Source organism: Tubulanus polymorphus, chromosome 1 (genome assembly GCF_964204645.1).
Source record: "Tubulanus polymorphus chromosome 1, tnTubPoly1.2, whole genome shotgun sequence".
In the NCBI taxonomy this organism is placed as follows: domain Eukaryota; kingdom Metazoa; phylum Nemertea; class Palaeonemertea; order Tubulaniformes; family Tubulanidae; genus Tubulanus; species Tubulanus polymorphus.
In genome coordinates this window covers 5,105,527-5,132,608 of record NC_134025.1, presented here as the reverse complement: position 1 = coordinate 5,132,608, position 27,082 = coordinate 5,105,527, and the positions used below count along the sequence as shown (strand labels likewise).

At 35.6% G+C, this 27,082-nt stretch overlaps 3 protein-coding genes across 10 annotated transcripts; 2 read left to right on the top strand and 1 right to left on the bottom strand.

Moving 5' to 3' along the window:
• Nucleotides 1–474: 474 nt before the first annotated feature.
• LOC141915504 (uncharacterized) lies at nt 475–3,108 on the bottom strand. Its single transcript, XM_074807069.1, has 9 exons — nt 3,095–3,108; nt 2,946–2,999; nt 2,766–2,850; nt 1,555–1,581; nt 1,412–1,470; nt 1,228–1,327; nt 1,083–1,144; nt 926–1,006; nt 475–842 (listed from the first exon to the last, which is right to left on the bottom strand). Exons 1-9 carry the CDS (start codon nt 3,106–3,108, stop codon nt 668–670), a joined length of 657 nt encoding a protein of 218 aa, XP_074663170.1. The 3' UTR covers nt 475–667.
• Nucleotides 3,109–4,907: 1,799 nt separating this feature from the next.
• On the top strand, nt 4,908–11,012 carry LOC141898161 (cytosolic purine 5'-nucleotidase-like). The gene is made up of 17 exons (XM_074784013.1): nt 4,908–5,128; nt 5,375–5,458; nt 5,542–5,615; nt 5,688–5,805; nt 5,951–6,046; nt 6,238–6,326; nt 6,646–6,703; nt 6,942–7,044; nt 7,148–7,227; nt 7,304–7,364; nt 7,466–7,504; nt 7,590–7,685; nt 7,772–7,838; nt 8,185–8,410; nt 8,489–8,549; nt 8,703–8,879; nt 9,296–11,012. Exons 2-17 carry the CDS (start codon nt 5,409–5,411, stop codon nt 9,542–9,544), a joined length of 1,644 nt encoding a protein of 547 aa, XP_074640114.1. The 5' UTR covers nt 4,908–5,128; nt 5,375–5,408; the 3' UTR covers nt 9,545–11,012.
• Nucleotides 11,013–11,179: 167 nt separating this feature from the next.
• LOC141911212 (transient receptor potential cation channel subfamily A member 1 homolog) lies at nt 11,180–26,842 on the top strand. Of its 8 annotated transcripts, none has more exons than XM_074802197.1 (27): nt 11,180–11,288; nt 11,890–12,134; nt 12,491–12,662; nt 12,754–12,866; nt 13,257–13,298; nt 14,257–14,289; nt 15,773–15,985; nt 16,215–16,433; nt 16,575–16,668; nt 16,751–16,946; nt 17,038–17,221; nt 17,329–17,442; nt 17,536–17,624; nt 17,736–17,882; nt 19,277–19,388; nt 20,096–20,232; nt 20,326–20,447; nt 20,544–20,696; nt 20,787–20,884; nt 20,962–21,146; nt 21,236–21,365; nt 21,523–21,654; nt 21,888–22,088; nt 22,715–22,903; nt 24,164–24,232; nt 24,320–24,493; nt 24,654–26,842. In XM_074802197.1, the coding sequence occupies exons 2-27, from the start codon at nt 11,961–11,963 to the stop codon at nt 24,858–24,860; spliced, it is 3,699 nt and encodes a 1,232-aa protein (XP_074658298.1). In that variant the 5' UTR covers nt 11,180–11,288; nt 11,890–11,960; the 3' UTR covers nt 24,861–26,842. The 8 variants fall into 8 exon arrangements, with proteins under 8 accessions (XP_074658298.1, XP_074658318.1, XP_074658305.1 ...); XM_074802217.1 differs by lacking the exon at nt 19,277–19,388 and adding an exon at nt 18,723–18,834; XM_074802204.1 differs by lacking the exon at nt 19,277–19,388 and adding an exon at nt 18,111–18,222.
• Nucleotides 26,843–27,082: the final 240 nt, after the last annotated feature.

Below are 27,082 nucleotides of genomic sequence, written 5' to 3'. Positions count from 1 at the left end.
TTGAACATAAACAACATACGTTGGAATTCGAAATCAATTTAGCATTTTAGATTACTAAATCTTTGTCGCCAAACTAAATTATTACTTATCATTTAATTATTAATTATTACTTTACACGGTAAAAAAGGTTATCATCAATTCTTTCATATTTCCCCTTTTACTCTTCAGCAATATTTCCCAATTCCGGATAGATGTATTATAATTTGAACCAAAAATTATCATTTCATATTGGATGACAGAAAACGCCCTTGTCTGTTAAGACACAATACAAAAATAATATTTAACACGAAGTAGTACACAGCATAAGACATCGACAACAAACCAGGCAGATAAAACGATCCACTAATTAACAACAATTTACAATACCATCTCGGCCCCGGCTGGAATCTTTCAACCATCATTCATAACTTCTGAAACATCATTGCAAAGAACTTCTATAGGCTATATACTACACACATCTATTAGAAGACTGGACAGCATTTCAACAATTCAAACATCCATGTCACAATCTGGTTCCTATTAAAACCATTACCAAAATTCAGCAAAGACCATCTCTAGCAATCCAAAAATTCATCGCAACAAGAAAACTTATTCCATAGAATACAATCATTACGGGATAACCAATCTACAACAGCTCCCATTTAAGAATCGAAAACTGCTTCACTCTTCAATAATCTGGCAAGAAGTATTTGGACATTAGTCGTTGTACATCTTTTAGTTTTTTGGCCTCTGTTCTTCTTCCAAGAATATCAGCCTCGTTGTATGTGATATTTCGGTAGGTTGACACCAATAAACAAATGGCCTCTTTAAGCAAAACGTCATTAACATACGTTACTGCTGACCTGAAAAATATTTTAATACAATGAATATAACATGGATGAAATTCTTTTAAGAAATTAGCAATAGAAGATGAGAATGAACTTACGTCTTTCCTTCTTTAAAAACTGAATTCAGCATTTTAGAATGATGTTGTCGGAGGGTCATGTAGCGAGTTGAATATGGTTTCCTGTAATTGAAATGAATTGATTATCATTTCGAAATATAGTAAAAAAACTTCACGTCTGATTCATGTATATACTTACGATTTGTCCGCAAAGGTAGGGCTGACGTATGATTTCATTACACTATAGAGATATGCATGGCCCTTTAAAATATTGAATATTACGATGATCGAAAGAAAGCTCATTTATTTGTACGCATTTCATATTTTCTGTTATCAATGCTTACCTCATCAGTTAAAAGCCCATAGCCATATCCTTTCAGTTCTTTTTCGGCTCTTTCATGGTCTTTGTTAATCAAGTCCAAATGTCTCCTGAATTCCGGCCTTCTGAAACCAAAGATTGTATATTATCAACAAAAGTTTGAAAAATTCAACAAACTGGCGAGATTTCTACTAAGGTACAATATTTACCTCTTGTCTTTTATCTCGGCATTAATTATACGAGAAACGTGATATTCAACCGCGCCAAGCTGCGAAAAGAAAAACATTTGATTCATTGCTTTCTAGTGGAAAATGGCAAGAGTTTCGTATGCATTATGTATCGGATTCCATACCTGACTCTTAATGAATCGTTTAGGTACCTATATAAAAAGAATGCAATCACATTGTATAAAAGGATAGCATAGCAAGGATATAGGCATAGCTTATTTGATCAAAATATTTTTTTAGTTCATCGCTTACCTAAAAACACGTTTCGCATCTATAGTCAATTTTCTCCACAGTATCTTCGTTCAGACCAATACATTTCGGATGGAACCACCCACTACATTCATCGCATTGCAAATACTTCCCAAAATGCAAATGCAGAAAATTTTGAAAGTGAAGGTAAGTGAAAGTGAAAGTGAAGGTAAAAGATTTTTTCGACAATGACGACTGAATCTTAAAACAACAGCCTGATCTTATATGATATAATTAAGCTTTACCTTCCATCATCTGGTTTCTTGCAAACGCAGTAGATTCCTTTATCGACAACCCGTCTTCTTTTTTTCTGCGGTTCTCAGAGGTAACTGTCACTTTGACGCTATGAAATTCAATTAATTAACCCTTAGCTGACATGAACAAGGCTTCTGATGGCTGTATTATTTTTGCCAAATAGTCAGAAGGGGTGGCATATACTATCAACTTACCGTCTTCCGTGGGTTAGGCCGCAAGGGTACCCTCTGACACTCTCGACTGACACGCGTCGTCATGGGATATAGCTCCTTTTTACTAGGGCAACGTAGTGAATATCTTGAATATGCCCTAGTAAGATGGGTTCAGCATTTTTACATTCGACAGGATCTATCATATTGATGTTTGACTGCTCTGAACTGGTATATAGTACCATTGGTCTCCCTTAACAGTCAGCTGTGGCACGGACAACTAAAGCATCGGCCCAGGTGGTTCTTTGTCTCATTTTATTAAGATATAATGGCCATGTCAGATGAGACTCCAGAAAGTCGGCCTTATCAGCCCCATCCAGCGAAGCAAACCATAATATGTGTATATAATATTTATTGTAGTCTGTCTTGATATATCAATGGGTTTTTAATTTACTTACAGCGCAATATCTATTTTCAGAAAGGTATGAAACAGCCATTAATCGTAGCTCATGTGCTGTTATGTCAACGTTTTCTCGCCTCAATTGTTCGACAACAGCTGCAAAAAAAGCAGCTTCCGTCATCCGCGACCGACACAATATTCAGATTGGATTCGGAAACTAGAGATTGAAGCCTTTTCTCTGCACTCTGACGGAGATGTGACTCTTTGAGTGATAACTTCATACTGATTTTAATCTGTTCTGCCTCGGTGAGATTTTGTATATCAAAGACGTCGTCATACAATCTAAGCCAGCCGTCTTCTGCGGACACCTGTAATTTCATACAGTAAAATATATTTTTTTTCAATATTTGATCATTTTTTCATATTGTACATTGAAGTTTTCATGCAACAACTTTTGGCTCACGTTTGAAATATCATCGCCCACGTCATCGTCTTGGTCCTGTCGTTCGCCGGACACCTATAAATCAAAATAGAGAAATATTCCAACAATATTCACTATTTGTCATAAAGATATTTATTCAACAACTTTTCGTTCAACAACTTTTGACTCACGTTTGAAATATCATCGTCCACGTCGTCGTCTTGGTCCTGTCGTTCGCCGGATACCTATAAATCAAAATAGAGAAATATTCCACCAGTATTCACTATTTGTCATAAAGATATTTATTCAACAACTTTTGACTCACGTTTGAAATATCATCGCCCACGTCATCGTCTTGGTCCTGTCGTTCGCCGGACACCTATAAATCAAAATAGAGAAATATTCCAACAATATTCACTATTTGTCATAAAGATACTCATTCAACAACTTTTGGCTCACGGGACAGTGTGTTGAATCGGGTCCTCTCACGGGACAGTGTGTTGAATCGGGTCCTCTCACGGGACATTATTTGAAACCGGGTCCTCTCATGGGACAGCAAGTTGATTCGGGTCCTCTCACGGGACAGTATTAGAAATCGGGTCCTCTCACGGGACAGTGTGTTGAATCGGGCCCTCTCACGGGACATTATTTGAAACCGGGCCCTCTCACGGGACATTATTTGAAACCGGGCCCTCTCACGGGACAGCAAGTTGATTCGGGTCTTCTCACGGGACAGTATTTAAAATCGGGTCCTCTCACGGGACAGTGTGTTGATACGGGCCCTCTCGCGGGACATTATTTGAAACCGGGTCCTCTCACGGGACAGTGTGTTGAATCGGGCCCTCTCGCGGGACAGTATTTAAAATCGGGTTCCTTCGCGGGACAGTATTTAAAATCGGGTCCTCTCACGGGACAGTGTGTTGAATCGGGCCCTCTCACGGGACATTATTTGAAACTGGGCCCTCTCACGGGACAGTATTCAAAATCGGGTCCTCTCACGGGACAGTATTTAAAATCGGGCCCTCTCACGGGACAGTGAGTTGAATCGGGCCCTCTCACGGGACATTATTTGAAACCGGGCCCTATCACGGGACAGTATTCAAAATCGGATCCTCTCACGGGACAGTATTTAAAATCGGGCCCTCTCACGGAACAGTGTGTTGAACCGGGTCCTCTCACGGGACAGTATTTAAAATCGGGTCCTCTCACGGGACAGTGTGTTGAATCGGGCCCTCTCGCGGGACATTATTTGAAATCGGGTCCTCTCACGGGACAGTGTGTTGAATCAGGTCCTCTCACGGGACAGTGTGTTGAATCGAGTCCTCCCACGGGACAGTATTTAAAATCGGGCCCTCTCACGGGACAGTGTGTTGAATCGGGTCCTCTCACGGGACAGTATTTGAAATCGGGTCCTCTCACGGGACAGTAAGTTGAATCGGGTCTTCTCACGGGACAGTGTGTTGAATCGGGTCCCTCACTTTGAATTCTCTCTCGAGAGTGATCTAGGGCCATTAAGTTGCCCCCTCCACTTTTACTTTTGTTTGCAGTGTAACGCTTAACAAACGGTTACTAACACCATTGGCACCAAAATTGTCAAGATACATTCACTTTATTTTCGATAGTATGAGTCAGTCTATACACTAAAAATTGAAATTTCGATAGCTGTGGTTCTGTCTTCTCTTGATCCGATCTTCATTATTACATTTAATGTTTCGATTTGATGATATCATTGATCTGAAATAATAAAATTACGAACAAATTTCGATTATTAACATGTTCTTAACATTATTTTGAGTGTATATAGTAACCAATGGAGTGCAGTTTCTTTCGACATTTCGTCTACGAAATGCAAAGTTTTCATTTTCCATCGGGACCTGTGACGGGACATCCTTGTCCCGTCACAGGCCCCAGGTCCTCTCACGGGACATGCTGCATAGCTGCAGTTTAACCTGTTTCAAAAATACAAATCTAAAGGTTTCTGAGCCGAAATACACGTTATGCATACTATTCAGGCATACCATCTATATCACATCTTACCTCCTGTTAACTTTAAATTCAGAGTCTGTCCCTTTTCAAACGGGTTATTTCGTGTACATTACATAACCAATCATTAGTCAAGTCAAATTTAAATTAATTTATTGTGTATGTTTTGTATATATATGACATGTGTACGGTGTCAGTGTCAGTACAAGTCAGGGCTACTGCTGCCACTGGGTGATCGCCTGGTTAGTCTGATTTGGACACTTTAGTCTTGCTAAGACTTTTAAATGGAATTTGATTTGGAGAGCAGGGGCCAGGATCTAGTATCAGCAGGCTACATAGGCCTAATACTGATAGCAACTATTTGGGCATTTCGAATTAAGAATTGAATGCACTGGCTCAAATAAAAAGATAATTTTGAGCCTAATTGCTTAGATATTCATTAGGCTCCCTGGAGTTTGCATATTAAAAATCAATATTTTCTTTTGCAGATTTGGATAAGAAATCATTATAATCTCAATCAATATGAATGATACTACGGATAATAAGAAATATCACAGAGATGCCCACCACAGGTACAGATATATCTCATTTCTTTTTCACTTTTTGTAACATTGGAGGCCACATTTTCATGATTTTTTCAATTTTACGTTTGTAGGGTGTTTGTTAATCGAAGTCTTCACTTGGATAAAATCAAGTTCTTTGGTTTTGATATGGATTACACATTAGCAGGTACGTATGTAGAAACCACTCGATAGGCTACCCAACAAAAACAGGAAAATCATTTTGTTTTCTTTTTTTCAGTTTACAAAACACCTCAATATGAATCTCTGGCATTTGATTTGATCGTGGAACGCTTAGTTTCTATCGGATATCCGGATGCTATGCGAGAATTTGACTATGATGCAAGTTTTCCAGTTAGGTAATTTGCCATTTCCTCTGTTCTGCACTGATTTTGGTCTCAAAAATTTTGATGATATCTCATGAATGTCTAAATCGATAGTATAGAATTATGCATTTTGCTTATTGTTTTAACTGATTTATTAACTACCGTAATCATTTTCTAGAGGTCTATGGTTTGATAATCTTTATGGAAACTTGCTGAAAGTTGATATGTATGGAAATATCCTCACCTGTGTTCATGGCTTTAAATTTTTGAAATAGTAAGTACATTACATATGTTGACGTATAAATTATATAATCCGTTGTAATCTCATTCAAATTGCATTTTATTGTTATGTAAATCACAGCTTTATATTGGGTGATATATTCAGTAAATTTATTACATCAAGTCCATGCCTGGTAAAAGTTTTTATTTAGAAAATTAATTCATATCGGTGGTTCTTATTTGTAGTTCGGAAGTACAGGAACTTTATCCAAATCAATTCATAAGTCTAGATGAGAGCCGTATATTTGTGTTAAACACGTTATTCAATCTACCGGGTAAGCCTAATGTGTTGTATATATAAACTGGGGTCAATAGGTCAATAGTCAACTTTGAAATAGGTCACTTCAAATATAACAAGCCATTTTGTCATGACTAGGTCCTATTGTCATTTATTATGAATTTATTGTGAAGTCACTTCTATTGAATTGAATTACTATGTATAATTCAATTCATCGCTCACTTCACCATAAATTGAAATGGGTTAAAAATAGGGAGGTGGGAGGGTTAAGTTTGATATATTTTTTCTTAAATAATACATCTATTGCCTCAAGTCATGAAAAAGTTATGAATTCAATTTGTTGTGATTAATTGCAGAAACGTACCTTTTAGCATGTCTGGTGGATTATTTGACCAATTCATCAGATTATGAAGTGTAAGTAGTATTGTCTGGAAACTTTAACACAGAGCTTGTTTCGAGCAATGTTTTATCCTTAAAAACTATAATTCAGCGATTTTTTTAGATCACTATTTAAAGGGAAGAAAAGAACTTGATGTTTGGAGAACTCCTCAAATTGCTTTTCAGTACTGATGATTATTGCACTCAGTCCATTGAAACTCTTCCTTCAGCCCATTCCTCATCAATACAATGTATTTGATATTACATATTACAGATCTTTGAATGGTGTCAAGTCAGGTGAATTATTCATGTCATATAAATCAATCTTCCAAGACGTACGGAATGCAGTCGACCATGTTCATTATCAGTTCGGTCCTGTAAGTAAGACTGAATGATAACTGAAAATCTGTGTTTATTTGATAATATTAAATTTCAGAGTTAGAGCATAACATGTTGAATTACTGATGGATTATTATTTAGGATACTTTGAAAGGGAACACTGTAGACAATTGTGAACTATACGTTGAAAAACATGCACAGCTTCCAGTTCTGTTAGACAGGTAAGGGAATCAAATTATGATTTTTCTGTAATTGAACAAAATGCTGTAGTAACCATGGTATGTTTGTAATTCGTAGAATGAGGGGCGATGGAGCAAAAACGTTCTTGTTAACAAACAGTGATTACAGTTACACTAATGTAAGTTAGCTATATTGATTGTCAGGCCTATAGTGAATTTAAAAAGGTTTAAGTGTATGTGATTATAACTAAATTTCACATGACTGAATTGTTTCTTTCAGAAAATAATGACTTATCTTCTGGATTTACCATCAACAAAGGTACTGTATTTTTGAAAGGAATACTGTGATTTGCATTTCCTTCAATTGAAAAAAGAAAACATTCATTCAGAAGTTTTTATTTCAGGGTCGAGATTGGACTTCATTCTTTGATTACATTGTTGTCGATGCAAAAAAACCGTTATTTTTTGCTGAGGGAACAATTCTTCGACAAGTTGACCGGGTATATAATAGTTTCTTGATTCTACGTTGGTGTGATATTTTTTTCCAAATGATAATGAACTGCGTTCTATTCTATATCGTTAACAGTCAACTGGTAGTTTGAAGATTGGTACTCACTGTGGACCAATGCAGCAAGGACACGTGTATTCTGGTGGTAGGTATTCTTATACAGTAAATAAGAATTTATCAACACAATGGTATTTTGATCTAGATCAATTAAGAACAGTCTCAGTCTCTGTAGGGTAGATCCACAGTATTGAAGATTTAATGATGACAATCTGTAATCTGATGTATCGGGGAGAATGCTACTACCCATCCTCATTTTTCAAATAAATCTCTGATGGATGGAGCATTCTATCTGAAACTTTATTTTAAAAGATTTTCATGTAGAATCTGCAGTAGTGTGGATCTTTTGTATAATGTTTTGATTCCTCAAGACAATATGGGGTGAGATTGAAAGGTATGGTGTTGGAAACTTGAATTTCAAAATCCTGTTGTAGGTTCAGTGGATGTCTTCTCTGAAATGGTTGGTGTCACTTCGGGAAAGAGTGTCCTCTACGTTGGTGATCACATATTTGGAGATATATTGAAATCAAAGAAAAAGCGAGGCTGGCGAACGTTCTTAGTCATCCCTGAATTGACTCAAGAACTCTTTGTATGGACTGAAAAACGAGATATGTTTAAACGATTAGAGAATCACGATGCAGCACTGAGTGATATCTATCGGTAAATCATTGGCAATTCAACCTTATTCTACTAAAATTTTATGAGTTCATTTATTTATTGGTCACGTTTGTTTTGCAGAGATCTGGACAGCAGTACCAAGGAAAAACCAGATATTCGCACTATACAAGCTTCGATAAGGGTATGTTTACAGAATTTTTTTTTCAGAAAACTGAACACAGCTTTGATATCTATAATACAGTAATATTCCCAACCAGCATGTGTGTGCGATTTGCAAGTACTTATATTTTGGCTGGCAGCTAACATATTCAAATACTATGTTTATTTAATTCAGGAAGTATCTCATGAAATGGATATGTCCTATGGTATGCTTGGAAGTCTATTTCGTAGTGGTTCCCGTCAGTCATTTTTCGCCAGCCAGGTTACTCGTTATGCTGATATATATGCTGCAACATTCCTCAATCTTCTCCACTACCCGTTCTCATACATGTTCAGAGCTCCACCGATGTTGGTATGTATTTCTTCAAAGATTTCCATCGTATTCAATGGTAATGCGTGTGGCGCCAGCGGAAATTGTTATACAGTCAACCCCCGATATACCGGCCACATTGGTGCAGAACGATTTTTGTGATATAGAGAGTATGGCGGTATATGGGGGGTGTTTCACTATGTATTTGTATAGAGATGTACATTGATAAAACCTGGCGGTAGGCGAGGGCGGCGGTAAAGGGGAGGGTGGTATATCGGTGATTGACTGTACAGTTATCATAGCTGATATCATCGTAATGTTGGTGACTTATCCAAATGATGAATTACACTTTGGAAATACAAATTAGGACTCGAAAATAGTGATGACTTGTAATGATTGACAACTTATACGGCGAACCACGTTTAAATTCGAATTTAGCTAGAAACTTCTAATTTCAGATGCCTCACGAGGCCACCGTTAAACACCAGAGCGGAAATCTGCCACCTCCACAGAGTCCAATGTTACATCGCAGTCGATCTGTTGCTAGCCCTCTTCCACCGGTTGCGCCGTCTTCAGCGCGTAGACTTAAATTCCAGCGTACTCCGAGCGAAGTCCCAAACTTGCGCGCCGCTACACCGAAGAAATTGACACATCATCATGATGAAGACGAGTCCGATGAAGAAAGCAGTGATAAATCTTCCTCTTAAAGGCAACTCAATACACTACACAATTGTATACTCAAACTTCAATGAATAATTTAAATACTATGCATTTTACTCATAATTATTATCTAACCAGGTGCAATTCTTTTTGTTTCTTTTTTGCTTTCAATGGCATTTTAAATCTATTTGTGTGTTTATAGGTGATCTGGTTATCACCTGATAGTTTTCTGCAGCAAAGTAATGGTCATTGTATGATTCATTAGTTGCATGTACCATTACCTAACGTATTGAAATTTAATTCAATAATTTTTCTTTGAAATTTTTCAGGTGTTCTGCATAATTTTGTTCCTGTATTTTTCCGTAACCAATAGAAAACTTGATTGTACTTAAATTTTGATAATTTGATATATTGTGGTTCTAATACATTCAACAACAATGACATATATATTTTACCCTCCATAACTACCTAGTATGTCTAATTTTATCCTAAGTAAGGTACCATATATAAATATTGTCTTCCGTTTTTATGTGGCGCTATTCAAATTAGTTATGAAGAAAAACCAAGAATATAGTTAGTTGTTTAGTGATCTGTAAAATGATAGTATTCTTAATTTTAGATAAGACCAATTGTTTTAAATTGTAAATAGGTAATAAGGTAAATATAGTGATATAGTATATAGGTATACGAGTACTGCAGTTGGGAACAATGAGTTGAACTCATAATGCTGTGATCTGTGTGTGGAGTGTATGTTATACCTACGAGCAATTATCTATTAGATAATTGCTCCTAGGTCATACAGATAGTATTGAGGCTATGCTGCAAGGATTTCATCTATGGAATTCCATAGACATTTTATAATTCATTATGATGATTTCATAGATGATTTTCTTCAATATTTTTTTTACCGGTACAAGTTCAAACCAAGTTGTATTCTTTGATAGTAATTATCATTATGCTTTTTGATGTTAAGTTATGCCATTTTGTTCTTTACCTGAATAAAATATTGATGACAAAGTATTTAAAGGCTAGTGAAGATGATAGTAATGTATACGTTTTTGTTCTGATACATTGCAGTCCTTTCATATTCCGCCTACGAGAGTATCTTAGAAGTAAATATAAAACATATCTCGAGATGAATAATAGTTGTAGTTTTAATTGTTGTAGAAAATAATCGATTATTATCTCAGGGATAATAATGTCATAGTTAGTGTCGCTCTGTGTTCGTCTGCTATATGATATCAGGCTTGCAGTCTATAGAGATAGTCCATTTCAAAGTTGTATACATATAAAGCCATAGCTTTTTAAAGGTTTACATTAATGGTGTTCTGAAGTTAAAGCAATTTAGATATTTGTTTCATGCTTTATGGATATAGTTTTGATGTTAAGACGTAATGACGGATTTTAAAGAATTGCACATCGGATGTATTAGTTAAACCATCAGGCTGTTCAGATTGCTCGTTGGATATGATTTGTCATGGGCTGTTGTTGCTTTTGTAATTAATAAAAAATACATACAATAACTATTCAATTCTGAATTGAAGTGTTGTAACTTATTTGAATTTGGATCTTTGATTGTCAATACCCGGCGTTGGAGATGGAAGTACTTAATCCGATTACGCGTTTTCCTCTTGATATCAAATTGACGAGATCTCTTCTTATTCCGATTACACCGTACGTGATTTACTCTGTACCAATGACGGTTGTTAGGATCGAAAAAACAAAATAGACGACGAATTACACTTCTTTGACAATGGTGAAATAAATACATACCTCGGAATACTATCACAGGTAACATTTTATTCACAGATTAATGGAGGATTATGTGAAATTTGTTTCTTGAGAGGCGCTAGAGGAAGGGAAGGGTGTAGTCAGTTTAGTGTAGTTAATTCAGTAACCGAAAGGCGGCGACAGCAGTATCGATCGTAGACCTGTCAAAAATAACATAAATACATTGACTGCCAAGTCGGCCGAGTCAGTGATTCTCTGCTGCTTACTATTAGCTCAGAGATGTTGCTGAAATGGTAGGTATCTTTTTGGGTAAAAAAATCATCTGCTGGTAAACATTTCAAAATGGTATTTTGTTTTACTACTGTATCAGAGAAGATTTTATATTGTTTCACAACTCAATGAATGAGATTAAGAATTGGGGCAAGGCCAAGACAAGTTTACTAGTGCATGAATGCTTAAGTCTTCAATGAATAGAATTGCTATGCCTTAAATTTCGAGTACCGGGCAGCTTGTGTATAGAGAATACTCTCTACGGTATTATGTATAGCATTCATTTAGTATTTAGTCACTTTAAATAATTTATACAGCAGTTTGAGCTCAGCTCATGGAGTTTTGTCTCCAACTTGGAATCTTACATGTTAAATGGCTGATGATATCTTAGATTCCAGAAATACGGTGGAGCTGAACTTCCGATTTTCAAAATTCCTTGGAGGTAAAACTCGACAATACGACATGTCACGTGTAGCTGGATCGGTTGGGTTTGTTGACCCCGCGGACGATGATAATGAACAGCGTCATATCGCGGGTGCCCTACCCGGTGCAACAGAATTAACTACTTTAGTATCATCTCCTGGATTAAAGAGAGTTGAAAGCACTGAATCCATTGCTGGATTAACCCTACATCAGGTAAAATATCAATTATACTTAGAACAATAACCACTCTCTAACGTGGTGAATGGATAATAAGATAAAAACCCACAAATTAAGATGATTTTAAAATCGAATTCAGAAAATCTAAAATATATAAAATACAAGACGTTTCGATCTCACCCTAGAGATCATCATCAGGTGTGAGATATTGACTGAAAACAGGGGTATAAACGGAGAAGAACAGGTTAATTGAGTGAATAACTCATATATTAGTATACTTACCCACTTATTTACTCAATTAACCTTATTACACTTTCATGAGCTTGCTTGGAGCTGAATTTCCGATTTCAAATTAGGCCTATTCTAAACCGATATAAAAAAATTCATTTCAGTGCGCTAGAGATGGCAATGTTGACTCATTACGCCGACTTCTCGATCAAATGTCGAAGGGTCAGCTCAAGAAAAGGATTAATTGGCATGATGAAAATAAACTAAGCGCCCTTCATTACGCGGCTCGTTACGATCATTATCTCATTGTTAAACTTCTGGTTGAAAGAGGAGCGAGTAAGTGAATCATCCTTAAAAACCTGGCAGAATATTCGGTATTTTCTTACAAATATTCTGTAATCGTGAACTACGTTTTTAATTCATTTAGATGTAAACGATCGCGGTGAAGATGACGCGACTCCTCTTCATTACGGAGCTCGATATAAAAAACAAAAAATCAACCGATCTAGGTCCGTCGATGAAAACATCCCCGACTCGAAGGTAAGATTAGTTACGACCTCACATTCTTGTATTCTATGTTCGTGTACTGTAATTGCTGCTGATTTTGTCAATTTGTCATATGGATTTTCACTGAAGCTGATAAAAAAGATCATGTTTTAGTTGCTCTTTGTTGAAATTCAAACTCTGAAATAGTCGCAAAAATGATGATTCGTAATTCGTAAATTTGTTTGGATAAGAGTATTACTTACTATTTTCGTGAGCAATTCAACCATTTTCTGCATAGAAACTAAAACACTAAAACCTGACGTTTGTATACTAATTGCATAGTGAATAACTGTATTGCCAAGGGTCTAGTTTTTCACCTTATGGAAATGTATGGTCATCACATACATATTTTACGTATTTGTGTTATTGTCAAATCTATTGCAGAAGTTACACCACAGGTCTACAAGTAGTACCTTATATGCTCCAGTATGTATGATATATGTATGTGTGTGTATGTCTTGTTTTCTTACTGCCATGTTGGGTTCGGTTTCATAAGAATTTTGGTTGCTCTCCTTGCCCCTGAAAATTACACAACATCTTAACAATAAATCAATTGCAGTGGGAGTTTTCAGATTTATTTCCAGTGAGGAAAGATTGCCTTGCTTTGTAATGCTTAAACCTTTTCTTGAAACCAAACCAATCTACTGGTATTGTTTTTTTTACTTGATTACATTAACTATTAATTCCTTTAAGTTCTTTGCTGATTTGTTTATTATAATACTGAAATTGTGTTTATTGATATAATTTCATCTCTCACAATCAATTACATGCTATTGTATGAACGTAAGTGAAATGGTTTTGAGTTAATTTCATAATATTTCAAACGTTTACCAGATATTAATCAATACACCTACGAAACTTCTCGAATTAGTTTCTAATACACCGTAAACGTACTCTAATAAGTCATAGTACTCGTCAGTTCAAAACCTCTTATTTATTTGTGAACGTACTGTAATGAGTCATAGCACTCATCTATATATCTGTGCGTCAAAGAATGTAAACTGGTCAGATAGAAATGAAATGACATCAATGATTATGATTGCCCTCGCGTATATAGCTTATATACTTACATTCTTGGATGTTTGTCTTATTTCTAATATAAAATTTGAAAAATCATCTGCAGTAATTTGGTGAAGGTGCGTTTGCCCCTATCGTGTAATCTTTAATCCAGCAATATAATCCTTCGGACAGATCCAGAAGAAATCAATGAGACACACAATTTCTAAGATGAGTTTGTAGTTCAGCCAATAATTTCACCCCTTCTGGTATATTCGGGATAATAAATTGATAATGAGGACATGATAGTGTATATTTCATTGGCTGTAATGTTTGAGAATTTTTTATGAACCGTATTTTGCATGGAACAAATGAATTATGTTTTCAGATTGCTGATAGTACGGACAGTGGAATTGCACAAGTATGGATAATATTTTGACCCTCATGTATAGCACACATTGATTTTGCTTTTCCACTTAGCATCTGTCAAGGTTTCTGTTTCAAAAAAATTCAGTTTTAAACATGGTCATTCGTGTTTCGTAATTTCGATGTCTTCATCGCTTCGAGCTGAAATAGAATTATAGTTTCATTCCTGTCATATGTGCATAGGTGATTCTAATCAATGACTTGAAATTGGATATTTACAGTAACTATAGAAACACTTTTACTGAGAGGCATCAGAAATTTCAGTGGAATTCTTTGAGTTTGAAATGTGTGTGAATTGCTCTAAATGTTGCTTCACAATTTGAATTGTTAAACTTCAAATTTTAATGCAGATTCTCACTAGAGATGTTAGAAGAATTCTAGGGCCTATATTAAACTTGTGAGTTTCCACTTTAAACTTGCCGTGGAAACAGAATATACATGGCTATATTCATAATGTATTATGTCTGTTCATATAATCTGCACATAAAAGGTTTCGCAAGAAATCTAACTCATGCGTCTAGTGGGAATCCTCCGGCTGTATCCTAAACTTATTTATAGGAATCAATATTTCTGTTCTTTGTCACTTTTCTTTTGCTGTTCTTTGAAATACATGTACCAAGCTTGATTTGCTAGTTCAAACCGATAGCCCTCTCTGGCTTTGCTGCTGATGTACCATTCTATGTGTATTCACAATTGTATCAGATTCACGTGGGAGCTTGTATACTGAGATATAATACCTTCAGCTGTGAAATGTTTGAGTACTAGGTACTTCATATTTGTATAGATCAACTTAAAACAGTCAACATGCACAATTCAACCACACCCAGTCATTGCAATCTAGTTATATCAATAATTATCATCTATATCCACCCAGGATATTATTTCATATCACATGGATGAGAAATCTCAATGAATCAGCCACTTGTTGATATAACATTCTTTCCTCAGAGTGCCGGAGATTAAATTGGTAAAAAATAGAAACCAGTCAGACTAACCCCTGTAAAAAGAACCCTGCTTGAAAGTTGGCAATACATAGAACTGATCTTATCACTTATGGGATACAATCTACCCTATATTCAGCTGCTCAGTGAGCAAACACTAGTGCTGTTTTAGCTGAACATTGATGAAGTTATTTCGTGATACGGTTTTTGCATCGCGATGCTGTTTTCCAAATATTGATCGTAATATATCATTGTCACTGATATTGAATGGTCACAAAAACACGTCACTGTATACTGCATAAATAGTACCTTTATGAGAGTGAATATAGAGTTATACCGTTGTCAATTTCTAATAACCAGTTGATTAGATAATCTTCAAGGTGTCAATCAATTTCTAGATCAAATTTTCCCCAATTTTCCTCAGTAATGGCCGGTACTATTGATTAATGTTGTAAACATCACCCGAATGCATGTAGTCACTTCAATTTAACCCATTCTTGCAGTTTCGGTTTTATGAATTCTTTCCAATTTATCTAGCCTAACGGAGATGTCACTCCGAATGAAAATGAAGAGGGAACTGCTGAAAAGGATGTCGACGAGCAGCCTAGCGTCATTGAATACCTCATATCACATGGATCTGATCCGAATTGTCGGGATATCTATGGTTTGACACCCCTTCATTACAGCGCCATGAGGGGAAATGAAGTGGCTGCCCGCGATTTGCTGCTTTGTCCTGAAATTCAGATAGAGGTAAAGCATTGTCTGTTTTAGATATCACGAGTCAAAAAATGAACAATTATTCAATTTTCTAAACGTATCCATAATCCCAGTAGACTCGGAATGGGTGAATCAATTATGAATGAATATAGAGCCAAAAACTTACCCTACCGTGACACAATTTGAAATGAAAATTTTACAGTTGAAATCATGTCCTTATTTGATGAAATGCACTTTTGAAATTGTTGAATCATATTTATAGGCTGTAGACAAGACGAATATGACAGCATTGCATCTCGTGGCTACCCACAATCATCTAGAAATTTGTCGTATGCTTATAGAAGCAGGTACTAAATTACGCTGCGTTGATGAAGAGCTATCAACCCCTCTTCATCTCGCCGCTATGGAAGGAAATGTCGAAATGTGTAAATTGTTGTTTGATGCTGGTGAAAAGCTTGATGGTTGGGTGACAATATCACAAGTAAGAGACTTAAAGATCGTTATTGATATTCTCAGAAATATATTCAAGAAGGATTTTAAGACAATCCAATAAATTGTTGATATATTTTGCCATCATACCTATTGATATTTGAATATTTTAACTCATCTCTTTTATCATTAGATGGTGACAGACCAAGATATCGATCAAAGTTCACCTTTACATTTAGCTGTTGAAAATGGAAACTATGAAGTTGCTAGACTTTTGATTGAGAAAGGTAAAACTTACCCGGTAATTGAAAATCTTTAATATCTCTATGTCGATTTAATCTTAAATTGTGACTGTATCATAATTTCTAGGCGCTGATGTAAATGGACATAGGAAAAACTACAGCACTGCTTTACACTTAGCAGCGCAGTCAGGAGATTTGGAAATTGTGAAACTTCTTTGCGATCATAATCCTAGAATTGATGCCCTCAATCAACAACAGGCCGCACCAATACATCAGGCAGCCAAGTATAACCACGCAAAGGTTGTTGAGTACTTATTGGACAAGTAAGTTTATGTTGAACCAAGTACACATCGTGTACGCCAGTTAGTAAAATAACTCAGAAACATTAGTAGAAAAGTTTTGGTTTTTTCGTAGGGGTGCTAAGATTGAACGAAGAGATCGAGACAATTTCACTCCACTTCTAATCGCTGCTTGTTATGGTCATGCTGAAACGGAACAAGCCCTACTGAAACGTGGTGCAGATATTAGAGCTATGGACAAAAACGATAAAACTGCTCTTTACTGGGCCGCTGAGGAAGACAACATTGAGGCTCTAGAGGTAATTTCAGTTAGAATTCTAGACTATGCTGGTTTTATGTGTACATACTTGTATAAGATTTCTATGCCACAGAAAAGAGTAATTTAGACTCTTTTGTTATATTTTAGGTTCTAGCAAATCATCCAAAAGCAACTCAGTATGGTTTGATTGACTCTAGCGATCGATATGATAATTCTCCTCTACATATCGCAGCCATGAAAGGTTATCTAGCCATAGTTAAGGTAGATTTTGGCATTTTCCACTCAATTCAAAGCGCACTATTATGTCCAAAACACTTGTAAATACAACTGATTTAAACATATCCACGTATTTAGAGCCTGCTCGATCATGGAGCTCAGCTGGATGCTAAAAATGAGGAAGAGCAAACTCCACTTCATCTCGGTGCTAAATATGGCCGAACAAAGTAAGTTTACATAATGAGTTACTATTGAATTTATCCAAAAAAATATCAATATCATCGTATTTTTGTAGTCTTTAGGAGTTGAAATATTTAATGAGTTGCTTGATGTTTTAGAGTTGTAAGGGAGTTGGTGAGAAGAAATAAAATGATTGTCAATGATGAAGATGAAGATTCGAATACCGCTCTTCATCTTGCTGCTCTAGCGGGTCATGCTAAAGTCGCGGCTGAACTGATAGAAATGGGAGCTGATATTGAAGCCAGGTATGTAGAGTATCGCCGTGATCAGCATGGCCTGAATTATTTCCAGCTCATATGGAATATGTATTGAATCACCGCGGCTAATGATTCGATCACTTTGCTACCTCGACCACTTGAGGAGAATAAATGACGAATTGAACTTAGTATCATGTACGAAAATACATCTTGATAGCATGGGTATGTTTATTGAACAATGTAATTATACACAAAAATCACTTTCGTTGCTACCAGGAACTGCAGTTTGTGGACCCCGCTTGATTGTTCAGCGGCTAATGGGTCACTGAAATGCGCGCAGGTTTTACTGGACAACGACTGTCCTGTTGATCCTCTAGACAAATCCAAGGTATACAACGCGTACTACACCATTATACATTTACATTTAACCAATTAACACAATATCCACCAATAACTGATTGATTTATTGAACTATCAATCTGATCGATTGGTTTATGATTTAATGTTGACTGCTGTTGGTAGCGCGGCTTGTTGATTGAACTAATCGAAGCAAAGTAACAATTAAATGCCACTAACATATTTAGAACATATACACTTTGATTGATTTGAACATTTATTTGCACAAAAGATTATTACACACTTAGCACAGATATGGGATATTTCGTGGTATTCTTTGTCACCCCCATGAAGAAAAGTCACTGCAACTTTAGTCATATAAAAGTTCATCTTATAAGATGTTTAATATGAATATATATTCCACTGAGTGAATTCGTAAAATCAGGCCCTTAAATGTTTCTATAGGTCAGGTACACATCATTTATATAGGAATCGATTTTGTTAAAATCTGGTAGAATAACAATGATATTCAGTGATACAACTTTTGCTTAGGAATTGTTCTTTATGGACTCCATTGGATTGTGCAGCTGCCAATGGTTCAATGAACGTTGCTAAAGCATTATTGAACCACGACTGTCCCGTTGACCCTCTTGATAAATCGAAGGTAGTCTTAACTTTTGTTTCGTATTTGGGCATATATTATATTCTTTTCACCAAGATGGCAATCATTTGCCTAAATTATGTATGGATTTCTGTATAGTATCACTTTCAAAGGATTCTATCTATAATCATATATCCGAGAAGCATCAAATCTAAACTATTTGCCTGTCAATATATACGTACCAGGTAGTTGTGGTGACTGTGATACCGTTATTATATTCATACTGTAAATGGTGTTAGAGGTGTTTGGTGTCGAAAAGGCTAACATGTAGTTAAAACTACCGGTAAACACTTTCAAAGGGAGCTGAAAATTAGACACCCAACATCATGAGTGCCGAGTTGGGAGGATTCTTATTCACAATCTTCTCTTTTGGTGACAGTATCTGTGCTTTGATATCTTATTACGTAGTTAGCGCTATTTAACTTTGCTATAATCTTGCTGACAGGAATTGTAATCTGTGGACACCACTCGATTGCGCAGCCGCAAAAGGTTGGGTTAAGACAGCTCGTCGTTTACTTGATAATGACAGTCCTGTCGACCCTATGGATAAGTCTAAGGTATCGGTAGAATGTATAAAAGATCTATTTGTAAAATCTATTGTTGTCCCTCGTGTATGGTGAGTTTCTTATGTTATAACATTTCCATCGTGCTTTAGAAATCATTTGCTTCCAATTTCAAATTGAACCACTGATTGGTGCCCTATCTGATCGAAGAATGATCTCGAATGGAAATGTTGATTTATCTCTGTAGAATTATTTATTTGATCGTGTTCTTTGAGCTGTATAATTTTAACCCATTCTCTATGTATGCAATTTGAAAGTTAATTAGCATTAATTACCACATTTGAGTAGCATATATTTCAGAAGTACATGTATTTGAGTAAAAACACACTTGTAGTGTGTCTCTAATTTTGACTATGACCAGCTGTATATTGATATAGTAATGTAATCTAACATGAATTACTCTATGAAAGTGAGAAAAACGTGTGTTCATCTTCAAAGTTTCCCTTAGAATATAAACTGTGTTGATAATTTTCTATTAGATACCATAGTTCAATCCTTTTCTCTGACAAGAACTGTTTATTATACGTTTTTGATTCATGCATGGTTTGATTACTTCAAGATTCCGTGATTTCTGTTTCACTTAAGTTGTAGCTAAAGTATATTTTGGGTGTAACCGCATGTACAACGCATTACTTGGCTAAAATCACTAAATACTCAGTGTTAAATCATAATGAAAATGATTCTGTGTTTTGTTATTATAGACCACACCCCTTCATTTGGCATCATCTAGAGGTCATGCTGATATGGTTAAATTGTTGCTCGCATGGAACGCTTCAGTGGAGCAGCGTGATAGTGATGGTAACAATTGTCTCGACTTAGCTATTGACAATAACTTCAGGTAATAGGTTTTACCACATTCCCGTGGGGAGCACTCACACATGAAAATCGACATCAAAGTCATATTCTTTACTGGTGACATTTTTTATTTCAGGGATGTAGCTACTGTTATTTGTGAAAGTGACCGCTGGGAGGAAGCATTACGAAATGAAACTTCAGATCCCTCCTCTGGTAGGAGGAATACTCCCATGAGGAAACTCATCAAGAAGATGCCAGGTATTTATAATTCATACACTTGTTTTTCATAGTCTTGTTTGAGAAAAACCCAGTTCTCAAGTGGATCGGTGTAACACTTGATCGACCTGATTTCAGATGTGGCTGAGAAAGTTTTCATGAAGTGTACGTCATCTAATTCAATGAATGCTGAACATCCGAAGTACAAAATCACATTCAACTATGAATTTCTGGATGACATGTATTCATACTGGAAGGAAATTCCACAAAGCGAATCAGGAACTGACCCAGGTTTGCATAAAGGATCCTGGTTTTGTGATTTGTAAATTTGTATTTGTAAATGTTAATTAGTAAGTAAGTGATATTGATTTTTTTATTCAGGCGATATCTATGATGAAGAATTTCGTCTGAAAGAAGACGTTAAACCATATTCAGCGGACTCAACTCTTATTAAGAAAAATCATCCATTGATGATAATGGTAAATGATCAGGAAAAGATGCCCGGTACTCGTTAGAAATATACATGTTACTTAATATCAGGTGCATTTTTATTCAGGTGCAGTCCAATCGTGAAGATTTACTGATGCATCCGTTGGTTACTTCACTATTGCGTCACAAGTGGAATAGCTTTGGTCGTTATGTTTACTACGGGAATCTCAGTTTTTATGTCATATTTTTGACGTTTCTTACCACGTATACAATGGTCGCATTTCCTCCATTTGCCTACTGCAAATCTACAATGTACGTAAAATCTTTGAATAATTTCGCATTGTTCTAAATCCTTTCAATCCGATGGCTACAAGTTAAGTATCTTTTATCTCTTACTATAGGAATTGTACTGGTTGTGAGGATGTTAGGGCAAATGGTTACACTGAATTGTTGGATGAAACTGGGAAGTTGATCTTAAAAATATCGAAATGGGTCATAATTTCATTGACGGCTTTCAATCTACTGCGAGAGGTAAATATTTCAATACGATTGACATTTATTCAGATTTTGCTCTTCTCAAAAACGTATACGAACTTTGATTGCTAATTCTTTGTATGTAAAATTTAGGGTTATGATTTTGAAGAATAACATAGCAGTTTGTACATGAGCGTCTTCAATTATTTTTCAGCTGTTCCAAATATATCAGTCAAAACTGCATTACCTCACAATGGAGAATTTCATTGAATGGGTGATGTATGTCACTGCAATTTTACTAGTGATGGACTTTACTGATTGTCAAAGTGAAATCGGCATCAGAGAGGTAAGAAATTCCTCCATTTACTGGTCATTTGAACGACCATGCCGATGTTCTGATATGTATAACCATTGATGAAACATTACATCCTTGTTGTGAAGATAGTATGTAGAATATCCCACAATTATAATGAAAAATATAAAAGTCTCCAGAGCTAGTAGTTTATTTAGCATTTCAACTATATTCTAAAAGTCACCTTCGGGAAAACATTGTTCTGATATGTAGTTTTCTCTCATTAGGCATGGCAGTGGCAAGTTGGAGCAGCGAGTATATTTTTAGCGTGGATCGATCTTGTGTTATTCATTCGTAAAGTTCCGCGTTTTGGTATCTACGTGGTGATGTTTACGGATGTTTTCCGTACATTTCTTCGTTTCTTCGTCGTGTTCGTTCTGTTCATATTGGCGTTCGCATTCGCGTTTTACATGCTGTTACAAAATCAGGTTTGTATAATATCTGTCCCATCGTAAAAAACGGACAAATTGTGAATTGTAACAAGTGACTGTACACTGACACGATAGCCTATCAATGTATTGTTAAGGTCTCGGCTGGTTTTGATTCATGCCTAATTCAAAGATTATGTAATTCAATCATTCATACACAGTAATTGACTATAAAACGATACCAGTCAATGTCCATGGCTTTATAACGCTATCTTTGTTAATGCCACTGCTCATTTGACACCAACATTTACAGAGAACAGATTTGCTCAATCTAAGTCATATTCAATGAAAATACCATTCTTGATCATGATGGCTTCATTTTATTGCCATGTTTTTCATTGTTCCCAACAGTGACATTATAAAGGGCTTGTATTAATGCACAAGTTTGATGATTGGGGGCCTGAATAGAGCCATAAAGGCTGTATGATCACTAGGACGTTCAGGCCCCTTGAAAAAGAATTTAATGATAAATAGTAATAATAATGAGCTTTAATAAGTAAGGAATAATGTAAATGATAATAAGGTATAATACCGGCATTGATAATTGTTACTCCATCGGTCTGTGCAGTCATGTGTTGTATTATATACATGTATATGCAGTGTTGTTTGACGGGCGAATATTGCAGGTGACGTTTAATTCATTCGGTAAAACATTAGTGAAGACGATGGTGATGATGATCGGTGAAATGGAATATGAAGGCGTGTTTCATACGCTCGATGGTTCATACGCGGGAAACCATTTTTACCCGATTACCATGTATATATTATTCGTTGGCTTCCTCATCGTCATGTCGATCATTATAATGAATTTACTGGTAAGTAGTGGTTAGATAATGTTGAAACTGTTGAAACTAACGCGTTGCGATCGGTATATGTTTCAGGTGTCGTTTCGACGATTCGACTTTTCGCTCATTAAGACGACCGTAATGATGATCGGTGAATTTGAGTACGACGATTTGTTTACGACTATGTACCCGAGATCCGAAGCTACCTATGTCTCAATGGTGTTCTATGAGACCATGTCCTATATCCTATTCTATACATTTGTCATCATGATGTCAATCATCACGATGAACTTGCTGGTAATTTATAACAATCTCGGCGCACTACTGTCCTATAGAGTCCTTCGTCCTTCACTCTTTGCCAATTGTTGTTTCACTCGAATTAATCACTCTTTACTCATATATGTATTAATGTATCTACATTAAAATGTTCGTTGTTGTTTTTGTTTTAACTAAAAATGTAGAATACCTAGTTTAATTTATGTTTGCATTCGAGTAGGAGAACTTGTTTCTTTTCTACATTCTTCCCATAATAGATCTTTGATTCCTCACTAATCCCCCGAATATTGCATTTAGATAGGTCCATTTGGCCAATTTCCTGCCTGTGTAATGTCAGACCCAGGGTGTTATTTTTTTGGATCATGCGTCTTAATGATTTTCCGAATAGATTCAATTCCTAACAGCATCCTCTGATTTTACCTCGAGATGTTTTCGTCTGATTAAAGCTTTATCGATAAATGCTCCTAGAATTCATGATTAGGTTCATCCATACATTACGTATACATTAGGATGAAGGGGTTTAAAATCAAAAGATACACAAATTGGAGGTGAAGGAAAAATATGACTTTAATATCAATATTGTGTATATGATGATATAGGGATGACTCCAATTTATTTATGTGTATGTAATCAAGAGAAATCAGAATGCTTCAATTTGATTGGATTGAGTTTCGAAAGAAGGATCAAAATCGAAATTATTAGTGAATCAAAATGAATATAAGCGTGCTGTAATGAATGCTGATCACTCGTCACGTGCAACATACACATGTATTCAGATATTTTATGTGTGATATCAGATGTTCTTTTCTGTATCTCAGCAGATGAAGCGCTCATTCAGTGTTGTAACTGTTTTATATAATTCAGATACAATTATTTGTATACAAAAAATCTTACTTCTCAATATTGTAATATTTATGATTGACAAGTTGATTTTAAGTGGTTTAAAGAGCTGGCTTAATGTTGAAATATTAATGAGTTTATGGTTGCGTTAATAGTATATTCTAAATGTTGTAGGTTGGTTTGGCTGTAGATGACATCAAAGCTGTACAAGAACAGGCTGTCCTTAAGAGATTAGCAATGCAGGTACAGCTTCTTATTTTCTTCACATTAGAAAAATATTTTAGTTCAGTATCTCTGTATTGATGAACTTCATGTGTTAATATTCTCTAGGTTGAATTGGCTCTTGAAGTTGAAGGCATCTTGCCACAATTTCTGAGACGGAAGTTTATACGCAAGTGCGAAACGATTCGACCGAACAAAAGAATGGGGGCTGTGAGAAAATTTATGAATTGGGAAAGCACATTATCAGCATCCACTATAGCTCAGGCTCTTAATCCAGAACTGGTGAGTTGGAATCTGGAGTGTCAGAACTAGATAATCAATACAAACATTTTCTCTATGGTGGCTTCTCATCGAACATTTATGTTCCAATGTCTTTCATCATGTATCATGATATGAAAATAGTCATTGTAGTAATATGAAAATTAACCTATTTATTATTTAGGATGACATTGAAAGAATCGAAGAACAACAAGAAGTCATTCAGAAAGACATTGGAAAAATGCGCCTTCGACTGAAGAACCTCACTGAGCAAAACGAAACGATCATGGGCATGATGAGAAAGTTAATGGAGGCCAGTGATTTGAATTATGAAGATGATGATCAGACTGGAGATCAAGATGAACTACAGCTTAATCCTGGTCTAATGTAATTCCGTTTTAACCAACTAGATTTACTAAAAGGCAAAATGCTTCCTGCTGATGGAAGTAATTATCAACAGCAGGGATAAAAATATTTCCTTCGGTAACCCTTGAGTTGGTGCGTCAGAGTACTTTTTGTTTTCAGGGACAATTAAACGGTTACGGCATGTAAAATCGAATAAAACATATATGAGGCAAACTGAAATTGAACAAGTATATATACATGTATATCTAATTGAATGGGTAATACTCATATAATGTAACGAACTATTTAATTCTAGCAATAGTTTAGATGTTTTACGACTGTCTCTTAAATGACAGTACTCAGTAAACTCTATAGTACAATCTGAATCAAGTATTCATGATATGATGTCAAGAAGCTAGATACCAATGATGTGATTATTTGTGGCTCATGTTGAATTCAAGTTTTCGCTCATTTTTTCTTTGAAAACCTTATGATTATTAAGTGTTGATTCTCGGTTTATTATCATTGATCTCTACAAGTTGTTGTGAGCACAGTTTACGTTTTTAAAGCCGCTACTAGCTGATGAGACACCGGTCAGTGATTAGTACATTGTGATTGTGATTGAAATGATTGAGTAAATTACTGAGGATTTCAAGAATTACATTTCTACAGTAAAATGGAGTTAACTGATTTGATAGATACGGAAGGCAAGAGTACTTAGTCACTTTATATTGTTAGATGTGGCTGTGATAAAGTTGTTATTGAACGTTGATATTGTAAATGGGGAGTATTCTTATTACTTATTACTTATTCGTATTACTAATGATCATCACATTTTACTGATATTTTTACACAAAAGCCACCTCTCATCCACTAATGGTGAAAGTTTTACAAGTCCCAACCTACAGAAAGGCACCATTTCTAAAATTTGAAATTGAATAGAATTTAACCGGTCAAATAGTGTTGTGCCTTATATACCTATGCTTATCGTCAAAGGCATTTCAAATCTCTATTTACATTCATTTGAGTAAAGTATATTTATATTCTGAATGTTATAAAACTATCAAAACCACTATTTATTTTTTTCACGTCATCATTTTAAACTATTTTAATTATAAAAACTGTAGTGTACATATTGAAATATGTAGATTGCATTGTAAGTCCAGTGTCTATGCAACAAGGGGTATTGAGGTAAAAGAAATAATCCTTGAGTAGTGTACAAGTCCCAGTATTCGAATTATTGTTTTGTCTGTTAAATAATGGAAATTTGTGATATTTGTACCAAAATGTCCGGAACATAACCTGAAATGAAAAATTGATCAGTTATGCCACAACCGTTGGTAAGATGCTACCAAAAACCATGTGGTTGGCATAACTGTATCTAGTTAGTGGTTAATGTAATAGCTGTGGATCTATGTAAATTAAGCCATAATAAATACATTTATGGAAAAACTTCTGCATAAGTCATATTCATTCAATATATACCAATGGTTTTGTAGGGTTTTCAACAGCCTATCTACAATCAGAGTTCTTAGCAGATCAGGGAAAATCAGGGAATTCCGGATTTATTTTCCCTATTGTCTGCAGGGAAAATCGGGGAATTCTGACTCTTCTCTTGAAAATTGGGTAAAGGTTAGGGACTTGATTTTTAGTCTCATGTTCCTACTGGTGATGAGTGGTATAAGGAAATGGCCCCCAGTGAGGATATCTTGTATCCAGTTCAATCAAGGACTCTTAGCTAAAGGGTCGCGGAAAATCAGGGAAATTTGAATTCACCCGTAAGAAACCTGGAAACAATTCCAGCTGATCAATGGGCTATATGAGAACTAGTCAATCAAAATAAATGGAAAATGTATGTTTATAAAAAGCCTAGCCTTGATGAAGTTTCGATATATTTGTCTATACATACCGGGAAATATCAGGTTTATACTACTACATTTTGACTATGTGTTGAAAGTAGTCCTTGGATAATGAACATTATTCGTTTTTGCTGTTAAAGATATTTTCATGTATCATTGTTAAACTTAATCTATGTTTTTCATACATGTATGAAATAAAATTATTCTAACTAAATACAATTAGAAATGGATTACTCGTACGTAATATTGGTTCCAGAGATTCCATAATCAGCTGCACACAGGAATTTTTTACTAGGGCCGACCATTTACACAAAATTTTACCCGGCCAGAAAATTCAGACCAGGCTCGAAGCAAATATTAACATGGGTCAAATGGTTTGTTCTGGAAGTGATTCTCATCACTTGTTTTA

Excerpts from the sequence above, each read along its gene's own strand:
- LOC141911212 (XM_074802197.1), top strand. The coding sequence starts at position 11,961 with ATGTCACGTGTAGCTGGATCGGTTGGGTTTGTTGACCCCGCGGACGAT. Across the intron at positions 12,867-13,256 it reads AAAACATCCCCGACTCGAAG|AAGTTACACCACAGGTCTAC; the intron begins GTAAGATTAGTT and ends AATCTATTGCAG. Across the intron at positions 21,366-21,522 it reads CTTTCAATCTACTGCGAGAG|CTGTTCCAAATATATCAGTC; the intron begins GTAAATATTTCA and ends ATTATTTTTCAG.
- LOC141898161 (XM_074784013.1), top strand. The coding sequence starts at position 5,409 with ATGAATGATACTACGGATAATAAGAAATATCACAGAGATGCCCACCAC. Across the intron at positions 5,616-5,687 it reads TATGGATTACACATTAGCAG|TTTACAAAACACCTCAATAT; the intron begins GTACGTATGTAG and ends TCTTTTTTTCAG. Across the intron at positions 8,411-8,488 it reads GCACTGAGTGATATCTATCG|AGATCTGGACAGCAGTACCA; the intron begins GTAAATCATTGG and ends TTTGTTTTGCAG.
- LOC141915504 (XM_074807069.1), bottom strand. Across the intron at positions 1,328-1,411 it reads GCCGAGATAAAAGACAAGAG|AAGGCCGGAATTCAGGAGAC; the intron begins GTAAATATTGTA and ends CTTTGGTTTCAG. Across the intron at positions 1,007-1,082 it reads CCTACCTTTGCGGACAAATC|GAAACCATATTCAACTCGCT; the intron begins GTAAGTATATAC and ends TTTCAATTACAG.